Source organism: Urocitellus parryii, chromosome 1 (assembly GCF_045843805.1).
Source record: "Urocitellus parryii isolate mUroPar1 chromosome 1, mUroPar1.hap1, whole genome shotgun sequence".
NCBI lineage: Eukaryota > Metazoa > Chordata > Mammalia > Rodentia > Sciuridae > Urocitellus > Urocitellus parryii.
In genome coordinates this window covers 96,505,882-96,526,547 of record NC_135531.1, presented here as the reverse complement: position 1 = coordinate 96,526,547, position 20,666 = coordinate 96,505,882, and the positions used below count along the sequence as shown (strand labels likewise).

Below are 20,666 nucleotides of genomic sequence, written 5' to 3'. Positions count from 1 at the left end.
GTTCAATCTCTGGTTCCAATAAATAAACAACAGAAAAAAGCATGTACGGTTCAGTTTAGTAATTTTTGTTGTATCCACAAGGTTGTACAGTTATTACAGTTGTCTAATTTTAAAACTTTTTTCTTTTTTATCAGGGTCTCACTATGTTGCATAGGAATCTCAATTCTTCCACCTCAGGCTCCTCAGAAACTGAGATTATAGGTGTGGGCCATAGCACCCAGCTCTCAAAACATTTTTTATCACCCCAACTGAGTGTTGTAATTACAAATATCTGTAATCCCAGTGACTAGGAAAGCTCAGGCAGGAGGATCAGAAGTTTGAGGCCAGCTTCAGCAATTTAGCAAGACTCTGTTTCAAAATTTAAAAAAAAAAAAAAATTCAAAATAAAAAAAAAAAGAACTGGGATGACCCTCAAAGAAACTCAGATCTTAGCAGTTAGATGCTTTCTTTCTATTCCACTTTGTCAGAACTTGGCAACATCTGATCTTTCTCTATGGATTTTTGCATTTTTTGAAAATGTTATATAAATGGAAGAGTACAGCATATGGTCTTTTTTACTAGTGACTTCTTTCTCTTAGTACAGTGTTTTCAAGGTTCATTTACGTATTGGGTTCATAGCATTTCACAAGACAGCTCAAATAAAAAAGACTATAAGGATGTTGCTGCCTATGTGGAAAAAGTGGAACCTTAATACACTGCACATGAGGTCCTCTTCTCTGGCAAGAACACTAAGAGCAAAGAAATGGATGCAGACATTTCCACAACCCCTATTATCAAATAACATTTCATTTTTCCATGCTTATTACTAGATTAATTTAACTCTACTGTATAAGTACATAGAAAAAAATTTAAAAAGGAAAAAAAATATGGAGCTAGAGACCAGTTCAGAAGTTGCTACAGTAATTGAATAAAGATTATCGAGGCAAAAAAAAAAAAAAAGTGCCAGGCCTTGACTGATGTTGGTTTGGCCAAGGTGAATGTGGCTGATGTTTTTTACCTCATCAACCCTACAGTTTAGTGAATAAAAAAAGACAAAGAAGTAGTTGCACACACATTTGCCACTAATAATAATAAAGGTTAAACACACACATTTGCCACTAATCCTTCCAAAGCCCTCTTAAATGTAGACATTAGTAAAATGTTGTTCATTTAAAGGCAAATATCTACAAAGATAAGCAAGAGGAGAGGAAGCAATAAAATCCTGAAAGCCAAAAGTTGGATGACAAGTGGTAATTGACTCATAAGACCCAAGAAAGCAGAATCCTAGAACAAGAAAGCAGAAAAACAGCCTGTTTGCACCCAAATAAGGTCAGAAATCTGTGGCAGCAGTTAAGTAGGAGTGAAAATGGGCTTTAAAAACAGGAAGTTTGGAGGAGCAATTAAACATATACAGCTCTCAGGATTTCCATTAGAAGAATACAGATTTATTCTCAGGAGACTGTAAAGCTGAGAGCTCTTGACCTAAGACACTGGAGTTTAAGGGAAAGGATAACATACGGAAAAGAGTGAGAGATTTCTACACTAAATGTTGAGAGCTCCCTGCCTTCTTTTTCTAGTCACTCCCAAACTCCTAGCAGCCAGACCTATTCTTGAGGAAACTGACCAATCCATGAGAAAAGACCCAAAGACAATGACACAAAGAACAGCCTAGAGGGTCACACTATATAAGGTACAGGCCACAGTGAGAAGCTCCATCAAACATACTGAGCTTCCAAACTGCTTTCCTGGTGGAGCACTCTGTTAACGGTGCAGTCAAAGGATTACCACATGGGCTGGGGATGTGGCTCAAGCGGTAGCGCGCTCGCCTGGCATGCGTGCGGCCCGGGTTCCATCCTCAGCACCACATACCAACAAAGATGTTGTGTCCGCCGAGAACTAAAAAAATAAAAAAATATTAAAAAAATTCTCTCTCTCTCTCTCTCTCTCTCTCTCTCTCTCTCTCTCCTCTCTCACTCTCTCTTAAAAAAAAAAAAAAGGATAAAAAAAAAGACCTTTAAAAAAAAAAAAAAAAAGGATTACCACAGAAAGCTTCTAACACAAAGGGTTCATAAAAGACCAACCAGGGAGACAAAAGCAATGAGGAGCAAACAACCACACAGGCAAATGGAAACTTAAGGGGGAAAAGGAGCTAGGAGTGTAGCTCCCTGGTAGAGCATGTGCTTATTAGCAGGTACAATGTCCTGGGTTCAAAGCCCAGCACCAAAAGGGAAAAAGATATGGATAGGGAAGAGGAAGAAGAAGGTGAAAAGGAAGCAAAAGAAGGGAAAGAGAAGGAAAAAAGGAAGAATTGCTTATTAAGGCAAAAATACAAAAGTCTGAATCCTATAACATACAGTGCCTAAAACCAAAGCTTCAAAATACTAAGACTACTATTGCTCATTCCCTAGTCCACAAAATTTCATCAAAATTTCAGAAGGGTAGGGCTGGGGATGTAGCTAAGTGGTATAGTGCTAGTAGGCATGAAGTCCTTGGTTCAATCCCTGGCACCACAAAAAAAATAAAAAATAAAAAAGGTAAGGGCAAAGTAAAAAAGTTTTGTGAAAAAAATATATAAATTATATACATATATATTACATATAAATATATAAGTATATATAAATGTATATATATATATATCCCCAAAAAATGCCTGTAATCAGTGGTGCATGAGGTCCATAAGTTCAAAACCAGCCTCAGCAATGTTATAGAATACTATAACATTCAGTATTTAACCTATAACAATTAGCATATTGTGTTCAAATAGTCTTTGTGGCTTAATTAAAGAAAAAATGTTATTTTGATCACACTAAAATTCCTAAAATGTTTTAGCAACTTGGTGAGACCCTGTCTCTAAATAAAACACAAAATAGGTCTGGGGATGTGGCTCAGTGGTTCAGTGCCCCTGAGTTCAATCCACAGTACCAAAAAAAAAAAAAAAAAAAAAAAGAAAAGCATACTGTTTTCCTTAAGATGTATTGTTTGGTTAAAAAGCAGGGGAAAATAAGGATAAAGTCAAAACTTATAGAACTTTGCAGGAGAGTGAATTTAATGTATGCAAATGTTATAAATTCATTTAGGTGACCAGGAAGACCCAGGATAGTATGCAGAATGTGAGAAAACTATATAAATGTATGGAAGAATCTAATCAAGAGTATGGGAGAGGGGCTGGAGTTGTGGCTCAGTGGTAGAACACTTGCCTAGCATGTGTGAGGCCCTGGGTTCGATTCTCAGCACCGAATTTAATACATAAATAAAATAAAGATCCATCAACATCTTAAAAAAAAAGAGTATGGGGAAAAGGTAGGGTGAAGGGGAAGGGAGAGGGTATGGGAGTAGAAATGACAGTGGAATAAGATAGACATCATTACCCTAAGTACATGTATGAAGACACAAATGGTGTGAATATACTTTGTATACAACCAAAGATATGAAAAATTGTGCTCTATATGTGTAATGTGGATTGTAATGCATTCTGCTGTCATATATAACAAACTAGAATTTTTTTAAAAAGAGTATAGGAGAAAGGTGCTGACCAAAGTAACTCTGGAAATGAGCAGTCTGCAACCAAATATATATCCTGTCCTCTAGTGAATAAGACTGTTTCCCACACAGGCATGGGTTAACAAGTCTAATGATACTCTACCTGCATATCAGAACTGAAGAATTAAGTAAATGAATGCCAGATGGGGGGAGCCAAATTTATCACTGTTGGAAAGGGAGTTTACAGATAAGGGAAATAGGCTAGATTGATTCATGTGGTAATGAATAGAGTAGAGATATTAGTATGAACTTATGTTTAGCTTCATATAGACAGATAGTAACATACAGAAATATTTATAGGGCTGGGGGTATAGTTAAATGGTAGTGTGCATACTTAACATACTTAATTTTTTTAACAATAAAAAAGCAAAAAAATATTTATAGATGGATATAACCACAGGGTAATATATACACATATATTTCCTTGCTTTGTCAGCTTACAAGGCCTGGAAGAACAACAGCCCAGTAGAAATGAATGTAGACATGGCTTGTAGTATTATTCTCCAATAAAAGGAATTTTCCCTGGAGAAATGCCCAATTCTAGGAATTGAGGAAATACATATGATGAGTCTGGTACCAAAAAGCAAATGAGTGCGTTAAAAAGAAAAAAAAAAAGAAAGAAACAAAAGCACAATGATGGTCAAGGGGGCACAGGCACTACCTCAAGAGTTCCCACTAGCCAAAGCTGGAATAATTTTAGTGACAAAATAAATTGCTATTGAATTATGACCCCAAATAATTAATTATAAGTATCTGAGTACATACAGATATAAATTTTTATAAATCTATTCAGATATAAACCAAAACTTAGAAATTAATAGAGAAAAGACATCTCATACAGATAAATTCTGCATTATTTATGCAAAACCCTGCCTTTTGTGTTAAGTCCCCACTCCTTATGTATGGGATGTTGCATACTGACTTCCTCACAAACAGTATAGTATGGGAAGAGGGTAAAAGAGTATTTTTATGAGAAAGAAACCTGCCAAACATTACGACAGCAATAAGTCATATTGATAACATGTGTTTTAGTCAGCATTTTGCTGCTGAGACTAAAAGACTGACAAGGATAATTTTAGAGAAGGAAAAGTTTACTTGGGGCTCATGGTTTCAGAGTTCTCAGTCCACAGAAAGCTAGCTCCACTAGCTCCATTCTTCAGGACTCAAGATGAGGCAAAACATCATGGCAGAAGAGTGTGGTGGAAAGAAAGGGCTCATAGGATGATCAGCAAGCAGAGACAGACTAAGCTCAGCTCACCAAATATATACTCCAAAAGCACCCCCAATGTGACTCACCTCCAGCTACACCCTCCCATCCTGCATTCACCACTCAGTTAATCCTTGTCAAGGAATTAATTCACTGATTGAGTTAAGGTTCTCACAATCCAATCATTTCACCTTTAAACCTTCTTGCACTGTCTCACACATGAGCTTTTGGGGGACACCTAAAATCTAAACAATAACAGCAGGTATTCTTGATAGAATGTAATGAGAATGGCACTTTACCTCTGTGATCTTACTCATCAAAATCCACAACTCAAGTCTAACACTAAGAAAAACATTAAAAGAATCTAAATTTAGGAATACTCTACAAATATCTAACCTGTACTAATTTAAACTGTCTAGATTATCAAAAACAAGGGAAGTTGGGCTACCACAGACAAGAATCATGAGGACTACATGTAATGTAGTATATGAGAGGGGATCCTGGGGTGGGGGGAACAAAACTTAGAAAATCTGAGCTAGGCACAGTGGTGCACATCTGTGATCCCAGCATCTCACAGGGCTGAGACAGAAGGACTACAAATTCAAGGGTAGCCTGTGCAACTTGGTGCCACTTTGTTTCAAAATAAAAAGTAAAAAAGGGTGGGGGGAAGGGAATGTAGTTCAATGGTAGATGGCCCCTGGGTTCAACCCCTGGTACTGCAAATAGTGTTATCAATATTTTATCATTAATTATGAAAGTTTTATCATACTAATGTAAAATATTAACAGAAGAAAGTAGGTGTGGGTATATGGAAACTGAGTATTGTCTTCTTAGTGTTTCCATAAACATAAAAATGTTCTAAAAAGCACATTTAAAAGTATGAAATGGAGGGGCTGCAGTTATAGCTCAGTGGTAGAACACTTGCCTAGCATGCTTGAGGCACTGGGTTCGATCCTCAGCCCCACATAAAAATTAAAAAATCAAATAAAGTTATTGTGTCCATCTACAACTAAAAAAGAAAAAAAATACTAACTAGAACTGCACGTGATAATGCACAGCTGTAATTCCAGGTATTCAGGAAGCTAATGCAGGAAAATCACAATGTTCAAAGAACAACCTCAGCAACTTCGCAAGACTTTGTCTCAAAATTAAATGAAAGGACTAAGGATGTTGCAGTTCAGTGTCAAGAGTATGTGTGAGGCCCCAGGTTCAAGTCTCAGTGCCACCAAAAAAAAAAAAAAAAAAAAAGAAAGAAAAACAAAAACAAAAGAAAAAGGGGTAGGTGTGTAACTCAATGGTAAAATGAATGTTTAGCACCCCAAAGCCTTGGGTCCAATATCCAACATGTGTGCATACACGCTCACATTTGCACGCGTACACATGAATAAAAAAATAAAAATTTTTCAACAACAAAGGAAAGGTAAGAAAGTCTAAAGAATACATACCAAACTTGAGAAGTTAATACTTCTGGAGAGGGACTGAAAGAAAAAGGAAAATCAAATTTTCCTTTAGAAATTTACTGCTTGAATCTAGCACTTGAATTTATCTATGTATTATTGTATAAATTGAAAATTTTAATTTCTTACTTTTATTATTACTATTATTTGCAGTACTTGGGATTGAACACAGGGAGACCTACCTCCAAGCTACATCCCCAGCCCTTTTTAAAAATTTTCTATTTTGATTACAGGCTGGGTTCAAACTTACAATCCTCCTGCCTCATTCTTCCAAGTAGCTGGATTAAAATCATAACCCACTCTGGTGACATGTTTAAATTTAAATGTCACATTTAAACACTGAATGTTAAGTAAAATCATTATTAAAGAAAAGCCAATCTCTGAACACTTCTTTTTTTTTGGGGGGGGGTGGGTATCAGGGATTAAACTCAGGGGCACTCAACCACTGAGCCACGTCCCCAGACCTTTTTGTATTCTATTTAGAGACTGGGTCTCACTGAGTTGCTTAGCACCTTTACCAAGATGCTGAAGCTGGCTTTGAACCCACAATCCTTCTGCCTCAGCCTCCTGAGCCACTGGAATTAGAGGCGTCCCTAAACACTTCTATTTCTATTCATAAACTGTCCAATCTTCAGAATCACCTCCAAATTGCATTCAAGCCTCTACTTATGGTAACTACTACTTAATCATTCTCATACATTAAAGGCAAAGTAGAAAAATTGTCAAAAGAATATGCTAAATTGCCAAGGGAGATAAGAAATTAATATTACTATTAAAATTACATATGAAGGGAACTGCTATAAGCACTAAGATAATGCTTCATTACAAATATTATTAAACTTGGGACTTTTAATATAAACTATGTTATTCAGAACAATAAGAGCCTAATTGTAACAGCATTATGTGTTAAGTGGTGTCTGACAATACTTGGCTTTGTATTACTACACTTGGTAAAGTTAACAATACATACTATACTTCCACCTAGCCAGTCCCTCCAAGCAATTACAAATGGAAAGTACGTAAAGCCCAATAAATTTAATATGATGTTTACCAACTGCTTAGATTACCGGCAACAGTAACTTGAGAAAAAAGGACTATCAACATGATTTTCAACATAAATCTGTAAGATAAGAATCTTTATCTAAATGGGCACTGTTCACCATTACAAGAATATGGTTCTGCTAATCAGTTGTACTTATTCAAAAGTAACATAAAAATAAATTAAGGAACCAAAGTATTTATTTTGAAGCCTTAAGAACAAATAAATCAGAGGATGTAACTTGAATCTCTTCAAGCCCTTTTTTTTCCATAAAAAATTCAAAGTCATCCTCATGATAGGATTTTTAAATAATATAATTTACTATAATGTACTATAATTGATGTCTAGGATAAAGTAATTTGGAGTTATGTAGAGAATAAGTGGGTGGCACATCCTTAAGAGCAGGATTCCCTAGAGCAGCTCACTTGGATCTTGGTTTCAGCCCAAAGCAGGAAATCCTGCCCTGTTTCCAAGGGACAGACAAAATGAGTAAGCCAAACAAATTTCCTCTAACAAAGAGTCATCAGTGAGATCAGGCAAGAAAATAAAGATGGATCGATAAGAATCCACCACTGCTACAAAACAACATGAGGAACAAGGTTTACCAAGAGTGAGTCAAATCAAATACAAACAACAGTTACAGATCTGCAGCTCCTGACATTGACAAATCCTGCTTCCATATCCCTAACATTACAAAAGAGCTTTCATGATACATTCATCAGTGGTAATATCTGCTTTAAGTAACATACCATTTGTTATTTTTAGATAGTTAACCCAGAAATATTTACAAATAAAATGATATTATTTCTAGGATTTGCTTCAAAATACAAGGAACAGCATAAATGAAACAAGATTGACTGTCATGATAATTACTGATCTTGGGGTGATGGGTTCATAATGTTTACTACACTTTGTTTTTTAACTTCTTTTTATTTTTACTTACACATGACACTAGAATGTATTTTGGCAGAATATACATAACAGAATATAACTTATTCTATTTAGGATCCCACTCTTGTGATTGTACATGATGTAGTCGTATTTACAAATACAAGGCTAGAAAAGTTATGATCAATTAATTCTACTGTCTTTTCTATTCCCCTCCCCCTAATCTATTTTTGTATGTCTGAAATCCTGATAGTAAAAAGTTGAAAATATAAATATCATTAAGAAATAACTCTATCCCTACAACTTAACAAAACAAAAACCCAATTCAAAACTGAGCTAAGGACTTGAATAGACATTTCTTCAGAGAAGATATACAACGGTCAATGCAATGAAAACATGTTCAACATCACTAATCATTAGGAAAAGGGAAATCAGTACTGCAAGGAGATATTACTTCACACCCATTAAATGATCACTATCAAAAAAAAAAAAAAACAGAACAGGAACAAGAGTTGCCAAGGATATGCAGAAACTGCAACCCTTGTGCACTATATCGATGGGAATGTAAAATGGTGCAGCACTATGAAAAACAGTATGGCAATTCCTCAAAAAATTTAAAATAGAATTATCATATCACCCAGGAATTGCACTACTGGGTATAAACTCAAAAGAATTAAAAGCTTAAACTCAGAGTACACCCATGTTCATAGCAGCATTATGCATAACAGCCAAAAGGTGAAGGTAAACCCTGGTCCATCAACAGATATCTAGATAAAAGCAAATTTAGTATACACATACAACAGGAAATCATTCAGCTTTAAAGAAGAAATTCTGACACCTGCTGCAATATGGATGAAACTTTAAGACATTATGGTAAATGAAATAAGCCACTCAACAAAAGTACAAATATTGATTGTATTTATAAGAGATACCTAGAGTAGAATGGTAGTTGAAAGGAGCTAGGGCAGGAATAATGGAAAGTTATTGTTTAATGAGTACAGATTTTCAGTTTTGTAAAGATAGAGACTGGTTGCACAAATGTGAAGGTACTTTATGCCACTGAACTATATACTTATGGTTCAGGGTAGAGCACGTGCTGAGCATGTATGAGGCCCTGGGTTCAATCAATAGCAGCATCAAGAATAATAAGTTAACAGTGTATTTTGTATGTATTTTACCACAATTTTTTAAAGTTTTCAAAGAAACAATTTATTCATCTTCTCAATCTTTTGCAAAAAATATTTTACAAAAGTTTTTTGAAAAAGTTTTCTTTGATCACTGACAACTGTAGGCCACTTATATAGAAGTAACCTTAAAAATCTTGATAAAACATTGTATAGGGTATTCCATGATACAGTTATGACTTATAAAAATAAAAAAATAAAAAATAAAACAAATCACATGGGCACTATTCAGTCCATCCTCCAAGATCATGACTTCATCTAATACTTTAATGCAAATGATTCAACCTGTTAAAATATGAGACTCCCTGGGTACAGTGGTGGATGCCTACAATCCCAGAAGCTTGGAAAGCTGAAGCAAGAGGATCATGAGCTCAAAACCAGCCTCAGCAACTGAGAAAGGCCCTAAGCAACTCAGCAAGACCCTATCTCTAAATAAAATATTTAAAAAGGGGCTGGGGATGTGGCTCAGTGGTTAATTGCCCCTGAATTCAATCTCAGGTGCCAAAAAATATGTGTGTATGTGCACATGTATGACTCATTTCCTGACCTATCAAACTGTTCCTCCAAAATCTTAAGAGAACTTACCTCAAAAGGTGTCATTCCCGAAGCTGCTCTACATTCTTATCAGACTACAATATAAACTTACCGGTGATGCTCTCAATGCACACGTTCACTAGTAGGCCAAGAGTTAAGTACGAAATCGAACATTCTGCAGTTTATTTTTGAACCTATATGACAGTATCATCATCACCCACTGGATTCTCAAAACATGTGGCATGAAGAGTAAAATTCACGTCATAAGCAAAGACCTACTACTGTAAAGCAGAGGGTTTGGAATAGATGAACAGGAGTTAACGATCTCAGAAAGCTACATACAGCAAGTTTCTCAACACTATGTATGGGTCTACTTAGAACTTTTCAAAATAATGCATTCACATGGTTGGACGCATAGCTGCAGTTTCAAAATGTAAAAAGGAAAAAAAATAAAATAAATTATGTCACAGGAAACCTATAAGCCGAGCGTTTCTTTATGGTCTGTCACTATGCTAAATTCCAGTTGTGCACATATTAAAATACTGATTTAAAAAAAAAAAAGACAAAGGAGGTCTGAGGATGTAGCTCAGTGGAAGAGTGCCTGCCTACCATATGTAAAGCGCTGGATTCAATCCCCAGTATCAAGGGGGGGGGAAAAAAAGACTGATCCTAAAACAACCATAAAGGGGCTGGCAGTGTAGCTCAATGGTAGAATACTTGCCTAGCTTGTGTGAGACCAGAATTTGATTCCCAGCCCTGCAAACAAACAAACACCATAAAGGCAAATAAAACAGTTTGCGATTACGAATATCACATCATTTCCTGTTACATTTACTTTGCTTGAGACCACCTCATTTTGATTAACCCAATCAAATAGAAGTGAGAACACCTCTGTGACAACCCAGGGCATGTTCCTATCAAGTTGCTGGGACAATTCACCAACATTCTATAATTCAAAAGCCTTTTTAAGTATGTATATTCTTTGATCAAGCATCATGACACCTAGAAATTTACATAGGAAATAGTTGAAGATATATGTATGGAAGCTTCAGTGGATGAAAAAATTTATAAATTCTCAGTGGCTACCAATGGGCAATTGATTACATTATGGTCAGCATATAATTACATGTCATGCAGACATTAAAAACATTTAATACAGCCAGACACAATGGTGCAAACCTGTAATCCCAACAGCTCAAAAGACTGAGACAGGAGGATCAAGAGTTCAAAGCCAGCCTGAGCAATTTAGCAAGGCCCTAAGCAACTCAGTGAGACCTGGTCTCTACATAAAATATAGAAAAGGGCTAGGGATGTGGCTCAGTGGTTAAGTGCTTCTGGGTTAAATTCCCAGTACGAAAAAAAAAAAAAAATTTTGATGCAGGAATGTATTCATACTATGCAATTATGTGAAAAGGCACATTACCAAATAGTACTAAAATATGAACCCATTTTAATATATTCTTTGTACACACATGCAAATTTATAAATGTATATGCCTGAAAACATGATAAACATGGACACATGCAAAAATGAGCACAAATACTATCAGAAGTGGACAGAATTAAACATTAACATAAGAGGACGTGCTTGTATATATACGTATGAATATAAAAGAGTACACATGTATACAATTATCTGCTAATTCCTGTGCCTATCATTGAATCATAGTCTGTTTTGTTTTTTAGTTTTATATATTTATTTTATGATACTGGGATTGAACCCTGGGATGCTTTACTGCTGAGCTACATCCCCGGTAAGCTCTAGTTTTTATTTTGAGACAGGGTGTCAAAAGTTACTGAGGCAGGCCTCAAACTTTCAATCATCCTGACTCAACCTCTCGCATCACTGGGATTACAGGCAAGCACCACCACAACTAGCCCCTTTCTCTTTTTTGAGACAGAGTCTTCCTAAATTGCTTAAACTGGCCTATCCTCCAGTCTCAGTCTTCCAGTTAGCAGGATTATAGACTGAGATTATAGGCATGCACTGCCACACCCAACAAGCCCTGTGTTTTAAGTAGGTATGTGTTTATTCTTGTAATCATAATTTAGCAGCTTTGTGACCTTGAAAAAGTTACTGAGCCTCTCTGAGACTTTTTTATCTATCCAATGAGAACAACCCCTGACTCATAAGGATTTTGTAAGAATTAAATGAAAAAATGGATGTAAACCACTTAGTGCTCTGATTGGTGCAGAGTAAATCAATATTAGCTTTCCTTATCTGTACACATGTATTCTGATCTATACTTATGTATATTTACATGACTATAAGTCCACAAAAATACACAGTAAAGTAATAGCTCTGGTTATCTGTGAGTGATAGATTAGTGTTTGGGGAGGTATTTTTGGCTTTCATTTTTTATAAATTTTCTAGATTATGTTTTCATTTTTTTTAAAGATTATTTCTTGAAAATAATTATTTTCAAAAGAATGAAATAAAGGTAGCCTACCCCTGACATAGCTCAATTCTGCAGAATTGAAAGCTATTAAATACTTCACCACAGAATCCATAATTGTGACACTCCAACAAATTCTCTATTCTAGCAGTACTTCAGCATTAACCAATAGATCAGAAGATGGCAGTACAAAGAAAACAGCTCTTTTGCTTGTTTGCCTTAGCCAAGACAGGATGAAAAAAAAAAATGAATCAGATGACCCTACATGGTACAAGTGATTTGCAAACACCTTCGTGACAGTTAAGTGACATCTGTGATTCGAATTTTATTAAAGCAGGTAAGATCTCAGAGTCTTGTCCAAGGTCATACAGAAAAACATGTGCTACACCCCAGGCTGTTAAGAGATACGAGAATTAGACTGCACTGCCACAATCTGGGGTGTGTTTATGGAACCAAGAGGCTAAATTCTTAACCAGTCATTTCAGGAGTCCGAGCTGGAGGCGGGGACGGAAGGCGGCAGCGAGGTGGGAGGGGCGGGGGGGGGGATTGGGGGAGGCGGATTACAACACTGGGCTGAAGACAGCAAAACAGAACAGTAACTGGCTGCACCAATGTTAATCTACACGTTTTAATCATGCCTGCTTTCCTTAGTTCTAAAACATAAAATTGCAAATCATCTAAGACAGAAGCTTCTATTTCATAAAACCAGAACATCGTATGCGAATTGTAACCGAAAGCGTTTGAACCGAGACAAAACACGAGGAATTATTTGGGGTTCCAATCAACATCAGTCACTACCTGGCTCAATTCCCAAAATTACGAGGTGTTAGATTCATACCTCGTAGAAGGTCTCTAAATTTCCGAGGGAAAGCCAATGCAGACCGTGTGTAAGACTAGCAGCTCTTTTCCCTGGGGCCTCAATTTACAAATCACACCCGCGAGATAATAATCCAATCATCTCTTATACACGTCCTCCCTAGCTATGCTATTAAATTTCTTTAAACGTCACTTCCAAGCGTTTAAAATACACCCAGGCACACGCCCTGTGGCTCCACTGTAGCTCTACCTTGGGCGCATCACCCCAGTAAAGCATCGCCTCTGCCAAATCTACTGCAAACTGCGGGGCTGTCTCTCGCTGCGTTTTTCACTTTTGTCTTAAAACCGAGGCGAGGGGGATGGGTTTCGACCAACAGACGAGGCTCTGAAACCCTGAGTAATCGCATCTCGCTGTGGGGAGCAGTCGGCGGCAGCACCAGCGATTTTATCTTTCTTTTCACCCCGTTTCCCTTTCCACTTCACTTCTTCCCCCACCCCTTTCTTTCTTTTTTTTTTTCCAATGACATCAAACCAAAAGGTGAAAAGGGGGAAAATGTCCCCAGATCGATACCTCCTCAAAGTCCCGAGTTCTGACTCTGAGATCCGCCCGCCAGGGAAAATGCGGGCAACAAGACAGGCGTCGGGTTTTTCACCGCCAGGTTCCGCCCCGGCCCGCGGCGGCCTCGAACCGAGACCAGGGCCCGCGGACCCGCCCCAGGCCCAGCGCGGCCTGCCAAGCCCCGGCGTCGAGTAGACCATGGCCGGGAAAGGCCTGAAGCAACCGGCGGGTAGGGCCGGACCGGGATCCCGGATCCGGGGTCTGGGGTCCAGGATCTGGAGCTGGACTCGGGTGCTGCTCACCTGCTGGTATCGGCTGCCGCAGGCCGGCTCCACCGCCGCCAGCGCCGCCAACGCCAACGCCATGGCGCAGCCGGCCGCAGGGAAGGAAGGCAAGCAAGCGAGCTGAAAGGGCGCGGGCGCTGCGGCCTGGGAGCGCTGCGAGGCCGAGGGGGACGCGCCTCGTGTGGGTCTCGATGGTCGCCGCTCCCGCAGAGACGCTCCTCTCAGGTTGTGAGCGCCGCCGCCGCCAAGGCTCCGCCGCGGCCCCTGGGGAGGAGGCGGGGACCAAGACGACGACGCGGCGCCGCCGCCCCGCCCCCGACTCGCGCCGCCCTGCCCGGCCGGGCCTCGCCCTGCGCCGCCGCTGCCTCATCGCCACCGGGGGCGAAGAGGCCACAGCCCGGTCCTAGAGGCCGTTGGCCCCAGCCGAGGCTGACCGTCTTACACAGCGGTGGTCCGGTGCCCGGTATCGAGCAGCAGCATTTCTTATCCACTCCCGGTGCTTATCCTCTTAGGTCCGGGGGCAGCCAGCCACAGGGCGGCCGCCAAATCAAGTCTTTGTGACCCTGATGAAAAGTACATGATATTAAAATGTCTCTGTCCATAAATAAAGTTTTATTGGAACACTGCAGCTCTCTTTTGATTGGTATAGCCCTGCAAATCCTAAAATACTTACCATCTGCTTTTACAGAAAAAGTTTGCTGATCCTAAACCCTACTTGAGAGTGGGTTACTTATAAGGGCAGCCTAATGTCAATGCAGTCCTTTACCTGTGGATACAGAAATCATATTTTCTGAAACAAAGATCTCAGAACATGAAAGTCAGAACTTGAAGGATTTAGCCTCGCTAGGAGTTTTCCAAGGAACAGGAACATGTGCAAGGCCAGTAAGGAGAGAGCTTGCATCGTGGGAGAACTGAAAGGAGTCTGGCATAGCTGCCAAATAGGAGATAAATTATCAGTGGTGCACAGATGAAGAAATTATGCCTGAAGAGATTAAATATTTTACCCAGTGACACAGAGCTAGTAAAGGATAAAGTTGGAATGCAAGCCCATTAAGCCAGCTCTCTTAGCCATAATCAAGCAACTAAATTATAAGCTTTGTGAAGAAAGAATATTTTTCTTTCCAGTCTTTAATGGTCTACAACATCTAGTACACTACAGTTATGCAGGCATTCAGGGTCTGTTTCCTCTTATCACATCCAGCCATCTGGAATTGCTTCTAACCACATGTCCAACACAGAGGGGAATATCAAAAACAAAAACCACCCTCAGTCTTTGAAGCTTGTTGCACTTCCCATTTCTTCTTGATTGCCTTTCCAAGTTGCAAGTCTAGAGTTGATATTAATATGATTATCTTAACTTCTAATTTTCAAGTTTAGTTAATCACATAAAACATAACTGTGATTTGGATGGCCCTGAGGTTTATGTAGCAGCAAATCACATTATTAAAAGTTCTAGACACTTACCTTCCTTACTTCGAAGTTACTGTTAGCATCCACACTCCTACCTATTTGTCCCTATTTCCAAGTGTTAGCCTTACATGTATATGTGTGTGTGTGTGTGTGTGTGTGTGTGTGTGTGTGTACACTGGGAGAGTAACAAATTCAAAAACATGCTAAATGGTAAGGTCTCCTTATTTCAGAGGCTCCTCACTCCTTTTTTATTTTTGTATTTTTAACTCAGAGAAACAACATTTAAATGTAATGAGGTACAGTGAATTGAACAAAGATAATGTTTTTCCCCTGGTCTTATATAAGGGGGGAAAGTCTAACTTGAAATTAAAAAAAAAATCATCAGTAGAAAATAGAAATCCAGGCTTCTTTGTCCAGATTGTCTAAATTTATATACAAGAAGGGATAAAAAAGAATATGTCTGTCTTGCTACATATGGCTATTGGAGCAACAACTGCCATCTTTATGCTTGTCTGCAGTGCTGTGGCTTTTTCTGGAAAAAGAATTGCTGCCCTTCCATCTATTTCTTTCCTAAATTACTTTCTTCCTCAGTATCTATAAACTTCTTGCATGTGGACCCAAGTCTTTACCACAGTATAAATAATAGGCTTTCTCATGGGAATATTTTCTCCCAAAAGCAAAAAGAAAGTTGATTTCTAACTTCCAATTTCCCTTTCCTGCTCCTTTTCTGATGTCCTCAAATTAAAATCTTTTGCAGTAACAATAAAGACCTTGGGTGTGCTCTCCCCGTCTTTTTCCTGTGAATTCCCCAAAGTTTGTAATAATAAATAAGTTGATATTTTTTTGCCTTGATTCAATGGGTGGAAAAACTGGAGAATTGAGAAATTAAATCACCACTGCATAAGGCCTCCAGTTGGCAAGCAAACTGTAAAATGAAGGGGAAAACTGAATTTCTTATACCCGGGATCCATGCCTGGTACATTCGAAGCAGACAGAGAAGATAATCCAAGGCTGTAAAAATTGCACCCTGGCTTCATCTCTAGATGTTGTCAAGAGAGTTTCCACAGAGAAAGTTATTAATTTCAGATTGCTGCACTTAGAAACTTATTTCCCCACAGAATAACAGTAATACTTTCCATGTGCAGTATTTTTAAGTGAATTGCTGATTCTGAATCATCCATCCTGAGAGAGAGGAAACATTATGGACAAGTAAGAGCACAGCCCATGTCTGTATTGCTTTTTTTCTGCAAGTTTAGATAAAAATCTCCAGAATAGATGTGGCCTTCTTTCTTTCACATCCACACAAGGCTTGACCTAGGCAATGCTCAGTTCAGTATTAAACAAGAAGTGTTTGTTCAATTTGTTCAAAGCCTCACTAGTGTAACTTCTCATCTGAGCCCTTGAACTTTTCCAGCTAATCTTTACAGGGCTCCAGTGGAACCATGCAGTTTCATTTCTACTCACTTAACCACTTCTTTCAATTCTCATTGCACTACCAGGAGCTTCATTAAGAGCAATAGGTAATTTCTTCATATTACCAATAAAAAAACTTTTCCACTGATAATTACTGCTGTGTGGAACACCTCCTGGGGCTTGTACTCTATCACCATCTCCATAATCCTCATAACAAACCATTTGCAGATAAAGTGATTGAGGAAATTGACAACACTTGCTCAGCTAGGGAGTGGTGGAAATGCAAATCTGCCTGACTCCAAAATGTGAGAACTGCTCTGTTCTTAGAAAGAAATAGAGGACATGGAAGGGCCACTCCCACCCTTTGGGTCTTCACAATGAAATAGAGAAAATAGTAATCAGGTATTCAAGATATCTTGAAATATAATAATTGCATATGGGAGCTTGGAGCAGTGGCACATGCCTAAAATCCCAGTGATTCCAGAGGCTGGGACAGGAGGATCATAAGTTTGAGGACAGTATCAATAACTAAGAGAGACCCTAAGCAACTAAGCAAGACCTGTCTCAAAAAGCAGGATGTACTGTGTGTGTGTGTGTGTGTGTGTGTGTGTGTGTGTGTGCGCGCGCGCGCGCGCGCGCACTGGGGATGTAGTTCAGTGGTAAAGCACTCTGGTTTCAATCCCTAGTATAAAAATTACAAAACAAAACCAAAAAACAAAAATTGTGGGTTGGAGCTGGAATATAGCAATTGCAGAGTTCTTGCCTACATGGATGAGGTGCTTGGTTTTGTGTTTGCAAAAAGCAAGTCAACTGCAGCTGTGTTGAGCTATATTAACAAATACTGAGAGATATGGAGAGAATGACATGTCAGGTGGGGTAATCAGGTAAGGATTGGGAAGAGAGGATTTAATATTAGAAAAAGGTTTTATTTTGATGGGAAGATGAGAAGGTCTACCAAGTTGTGAGTACTGCTTGTATAAAAGCTATACCAAAAGTTCACAGAGAGGGTTAGATAGTAAATATTTTAGGCTGTAAGTTGTCACAGCTACTCGGCATTGCCATTGTCTCACAAACACAGTCACAGACAACAGCAAACAAATTGGGCAAGGCTGTTGCTGTGGAATTGTTCACCCAAACTTCATTCCCAAAGCAACAGAGTTGGAAGGTGGAGCCGAATAAGAGGTGATTAAGTCATGAATGGATTAACGTTATCTCAGGAGCCAGTTAGTTATTGCAAGAGCAAGTTGTTATAAAAGAAAATTGCCCACTCTTGCTTGCTTGTCCTCTCTTGCCCTCTCTATTCTGCCATGGAATGACGCAGCAAGAAGAGAGGATGCCGGCACCTTAATATAGGACTTTTCAGCCTCCAGAACTGTGATAAATTTCTCTTCTATATAAGTTACCCAGACTCTATTATTCTGTCACAGCAGCACAAAATGGACGAAGACAGATGTGTTTCAGGGAAATTTTATCTTAGGGACATTGAAATGTGAATGCCACATGATTTTCACAAATTATGAAATGTTATTCTTTCCATTTTTTTTCAACTATATAAAAATGTAAAACCCTTCTTAACTCTTAGGCCACACAAAATTAGGCCATGAGGTACATCTGCCCACCCCCGCCCCCATAGTTTGCCAACCCCTGGCTTAGTAGCAAGACAAAGGAAATTATTTGCTAAGAGTTTGAGAAGGAAGTTTAAGCCAGAGAGTAATGTAGAAGATCTATTGGAAAGGGAAGGGGATAAGAGAGGAGAGTAAGAATGAATAAAAGATCCTAAAATACAGGTAGATAAATGGTTTCTGGGGGAAAAAAAACATGAAAGAAATCAAATAGAAATCCAACATGGAACTCTGAATTCTTTGACTTACCTTTCTGCCACTAGAATCCAACTGATTCATTCATTCAACAAATATTAGTTAGCACCACTGTGAAGGGAGATCAAAAAAGACCACCACGCCTCAAATTTTTTAATAAGTGGGAGGAGCTGGGTGGGGATGGAGCTCAGAGGTAGAGCCATAATGGATTCTATCTTCAATAACACACACACACACACACACACACACACACCTACACACACACACATCTGCATGCTGACTTTACTTTTTCTGGTTCCCTTTCCATAATTTATCTCCCTAATCCTCTCTTTCTACAGCTGAAGATGGTAGTTAAGCCCAAGTCCTAAACTACCTCTTTGAGAGTTACTGATTTCCCTCGGTGTCTAACCATATATGAATTATATGTCAGCAAGTTTCTGTTTGTTTTTCTCTTGTTAATCTGTCTTTTGTGACAGGTGCTTAGCCAAAAATTTAGAAGAGTGAAGGGGAAATTGTTTTTCCCTTCCCTCCAAGGTGCTATGGGTGGCCAAGAAATGAGGAACAGCAAAAAATGTCCATCCACAAGGAAATCAAGTCTCTCAGCCTCATCTTTGGATGCAATGTTCCAATCAGTTAACTAAGCTCTTTGAATAAAGTAAAGAGGAGTAGGGAAAATGCTCAACTCCTCCAACCCTCCAGCTCATCCATGAGGTGAATCAAGGGCTTCTCGCATTTCCCAAGGTGATAGTTTTTTTCACTGTTTAGGGAGCATCATAAGAAACAAAATTACACAAGGGAAATGCTAAACTTGGAGCTCTGTACTGTCTGGGGTGTGGCAAGGGAGAAGCAATATGTGCTAATTATGACACACAAGAGAAGTCACCTGCAGGGGCTCCCACTGGAAGAAGCTGGTGCTGGCTGGTGGAAACAGCAGAGCCTGTGGGCATGCAGGTTGGTTCACACAGGTCTGTAGCCAACTCTGCCCAGGTGACTTAGAGCAGGTCTCAGGCAACATGTAAAAGCAGATCTCCAGTCTAAATAAGATTACCCTAGAGCCAGGGGACAAGACCATAGTTTTAAAGGAAGATTGAAATCCTGGCCAAATTATTCAGGACTTTTTTTTAAATATATATATGTATTAAAATATATATATATATTTTAATATATATATAGTATTTATTTTTTAGTTGTAGTTGAACACAATACCTTTTATTTTATTTATTTATTTATTTCTATGTGGTGCTGAGCATCAAACCCAGGGTCTCGAACATGCTAGGCGAGCTTTCAACCGTTGAGCCACAACCCCAGCCCCAGGACTTCTTTTTTAACGGGAGGGACTATCCTTCATCCCGCGTCTTTAATAACAAAGCCCACAGATAAGGACACGCTCCTTTTGATGCCAAATTCCTCCTTTATTCCACCATAAAGTTTATGACATATTTCTAATTGTCCAATGTCCTAACCAAAGGTGATGTCGCTGGCCCCAAGAACACTGCTTTAAAAACAACATGTGCAAGGCGCACTTTCTTTACACCACAGGCTGCCAGGCAATTTAAATTTATTATCTTTTTCAACACTCACAATACACACAAGAGGTAGAGTCAATATCTCATTTTATAGATGAGGGAACAAGTAATATGGAGGCTAATTACTGTGTGTATGTGTGTACGTGTGTAAAAGAAAGAGAGATTAGGACTAAAAGAAATTCATAAATCATTTAGCTTGAGATTTAATTTTGTTGATGAGGAAACCGAGCTCAGAGAGGTTAAGCTCATGATCACACAGCGAAGAACTGGCTTTGGGTTAACATAGATCACCATGGCCTCCTGTTCTCTGTGAGTCTGTGCCCCAGTGTGTCATGATTTGGGGATTTGTACCATCCTCAGGTGTGTTGGTACAACCAAGCTATGATTAAAAAAAAAAAAATGGTGGTGTGTTTTCTCTGTATCAGATTGGTAACTTGGAGTAAAATCAAAATAGGCAACTCTTCCCCTTAATCCCCTCCCCTCAGGACCTGCCTGGTGCTTGGTTATCTTTTGAATTCCTCACCAGCGTCAGGAAACATATCTAAAAATATGTGGGTCTCCAGCTTTCCCAGAAGAGGCTTGTAACCTAAAAATGTCACTCCTTCCAAAACATAGCCT

At 38.8% G+C, this 20,666-nt stretch overlaps 1 protein-coding gene across 1 annotated transcript in view; it reads right to left on the bottom strand.

Annotated features, from left to right (window-relative positions):
* Ndfip1 (Nedd4 family interacting protein 1) overlaps window positions 1-14,154 on the bottom strand; it is a 50,795-nt gene extending 36,641 nt beyond the window's left edge. The window contains exon 1 of the mRNA XM_026384391.2: window positions 13,901-14,154. Within this exon, the coding sequence (XP_026240176.1) occupies window positions 13,901-13,963 (63 nt within the window). The 5' untranslated portion in view covers window positions 13,964-14,154. The remainder of the gene's footprint in view (window positions 1-13,900) is intronic.
* Between the last annotated feature and the right edge of the window lie 6,512 nt (window positions 14,155-20,666).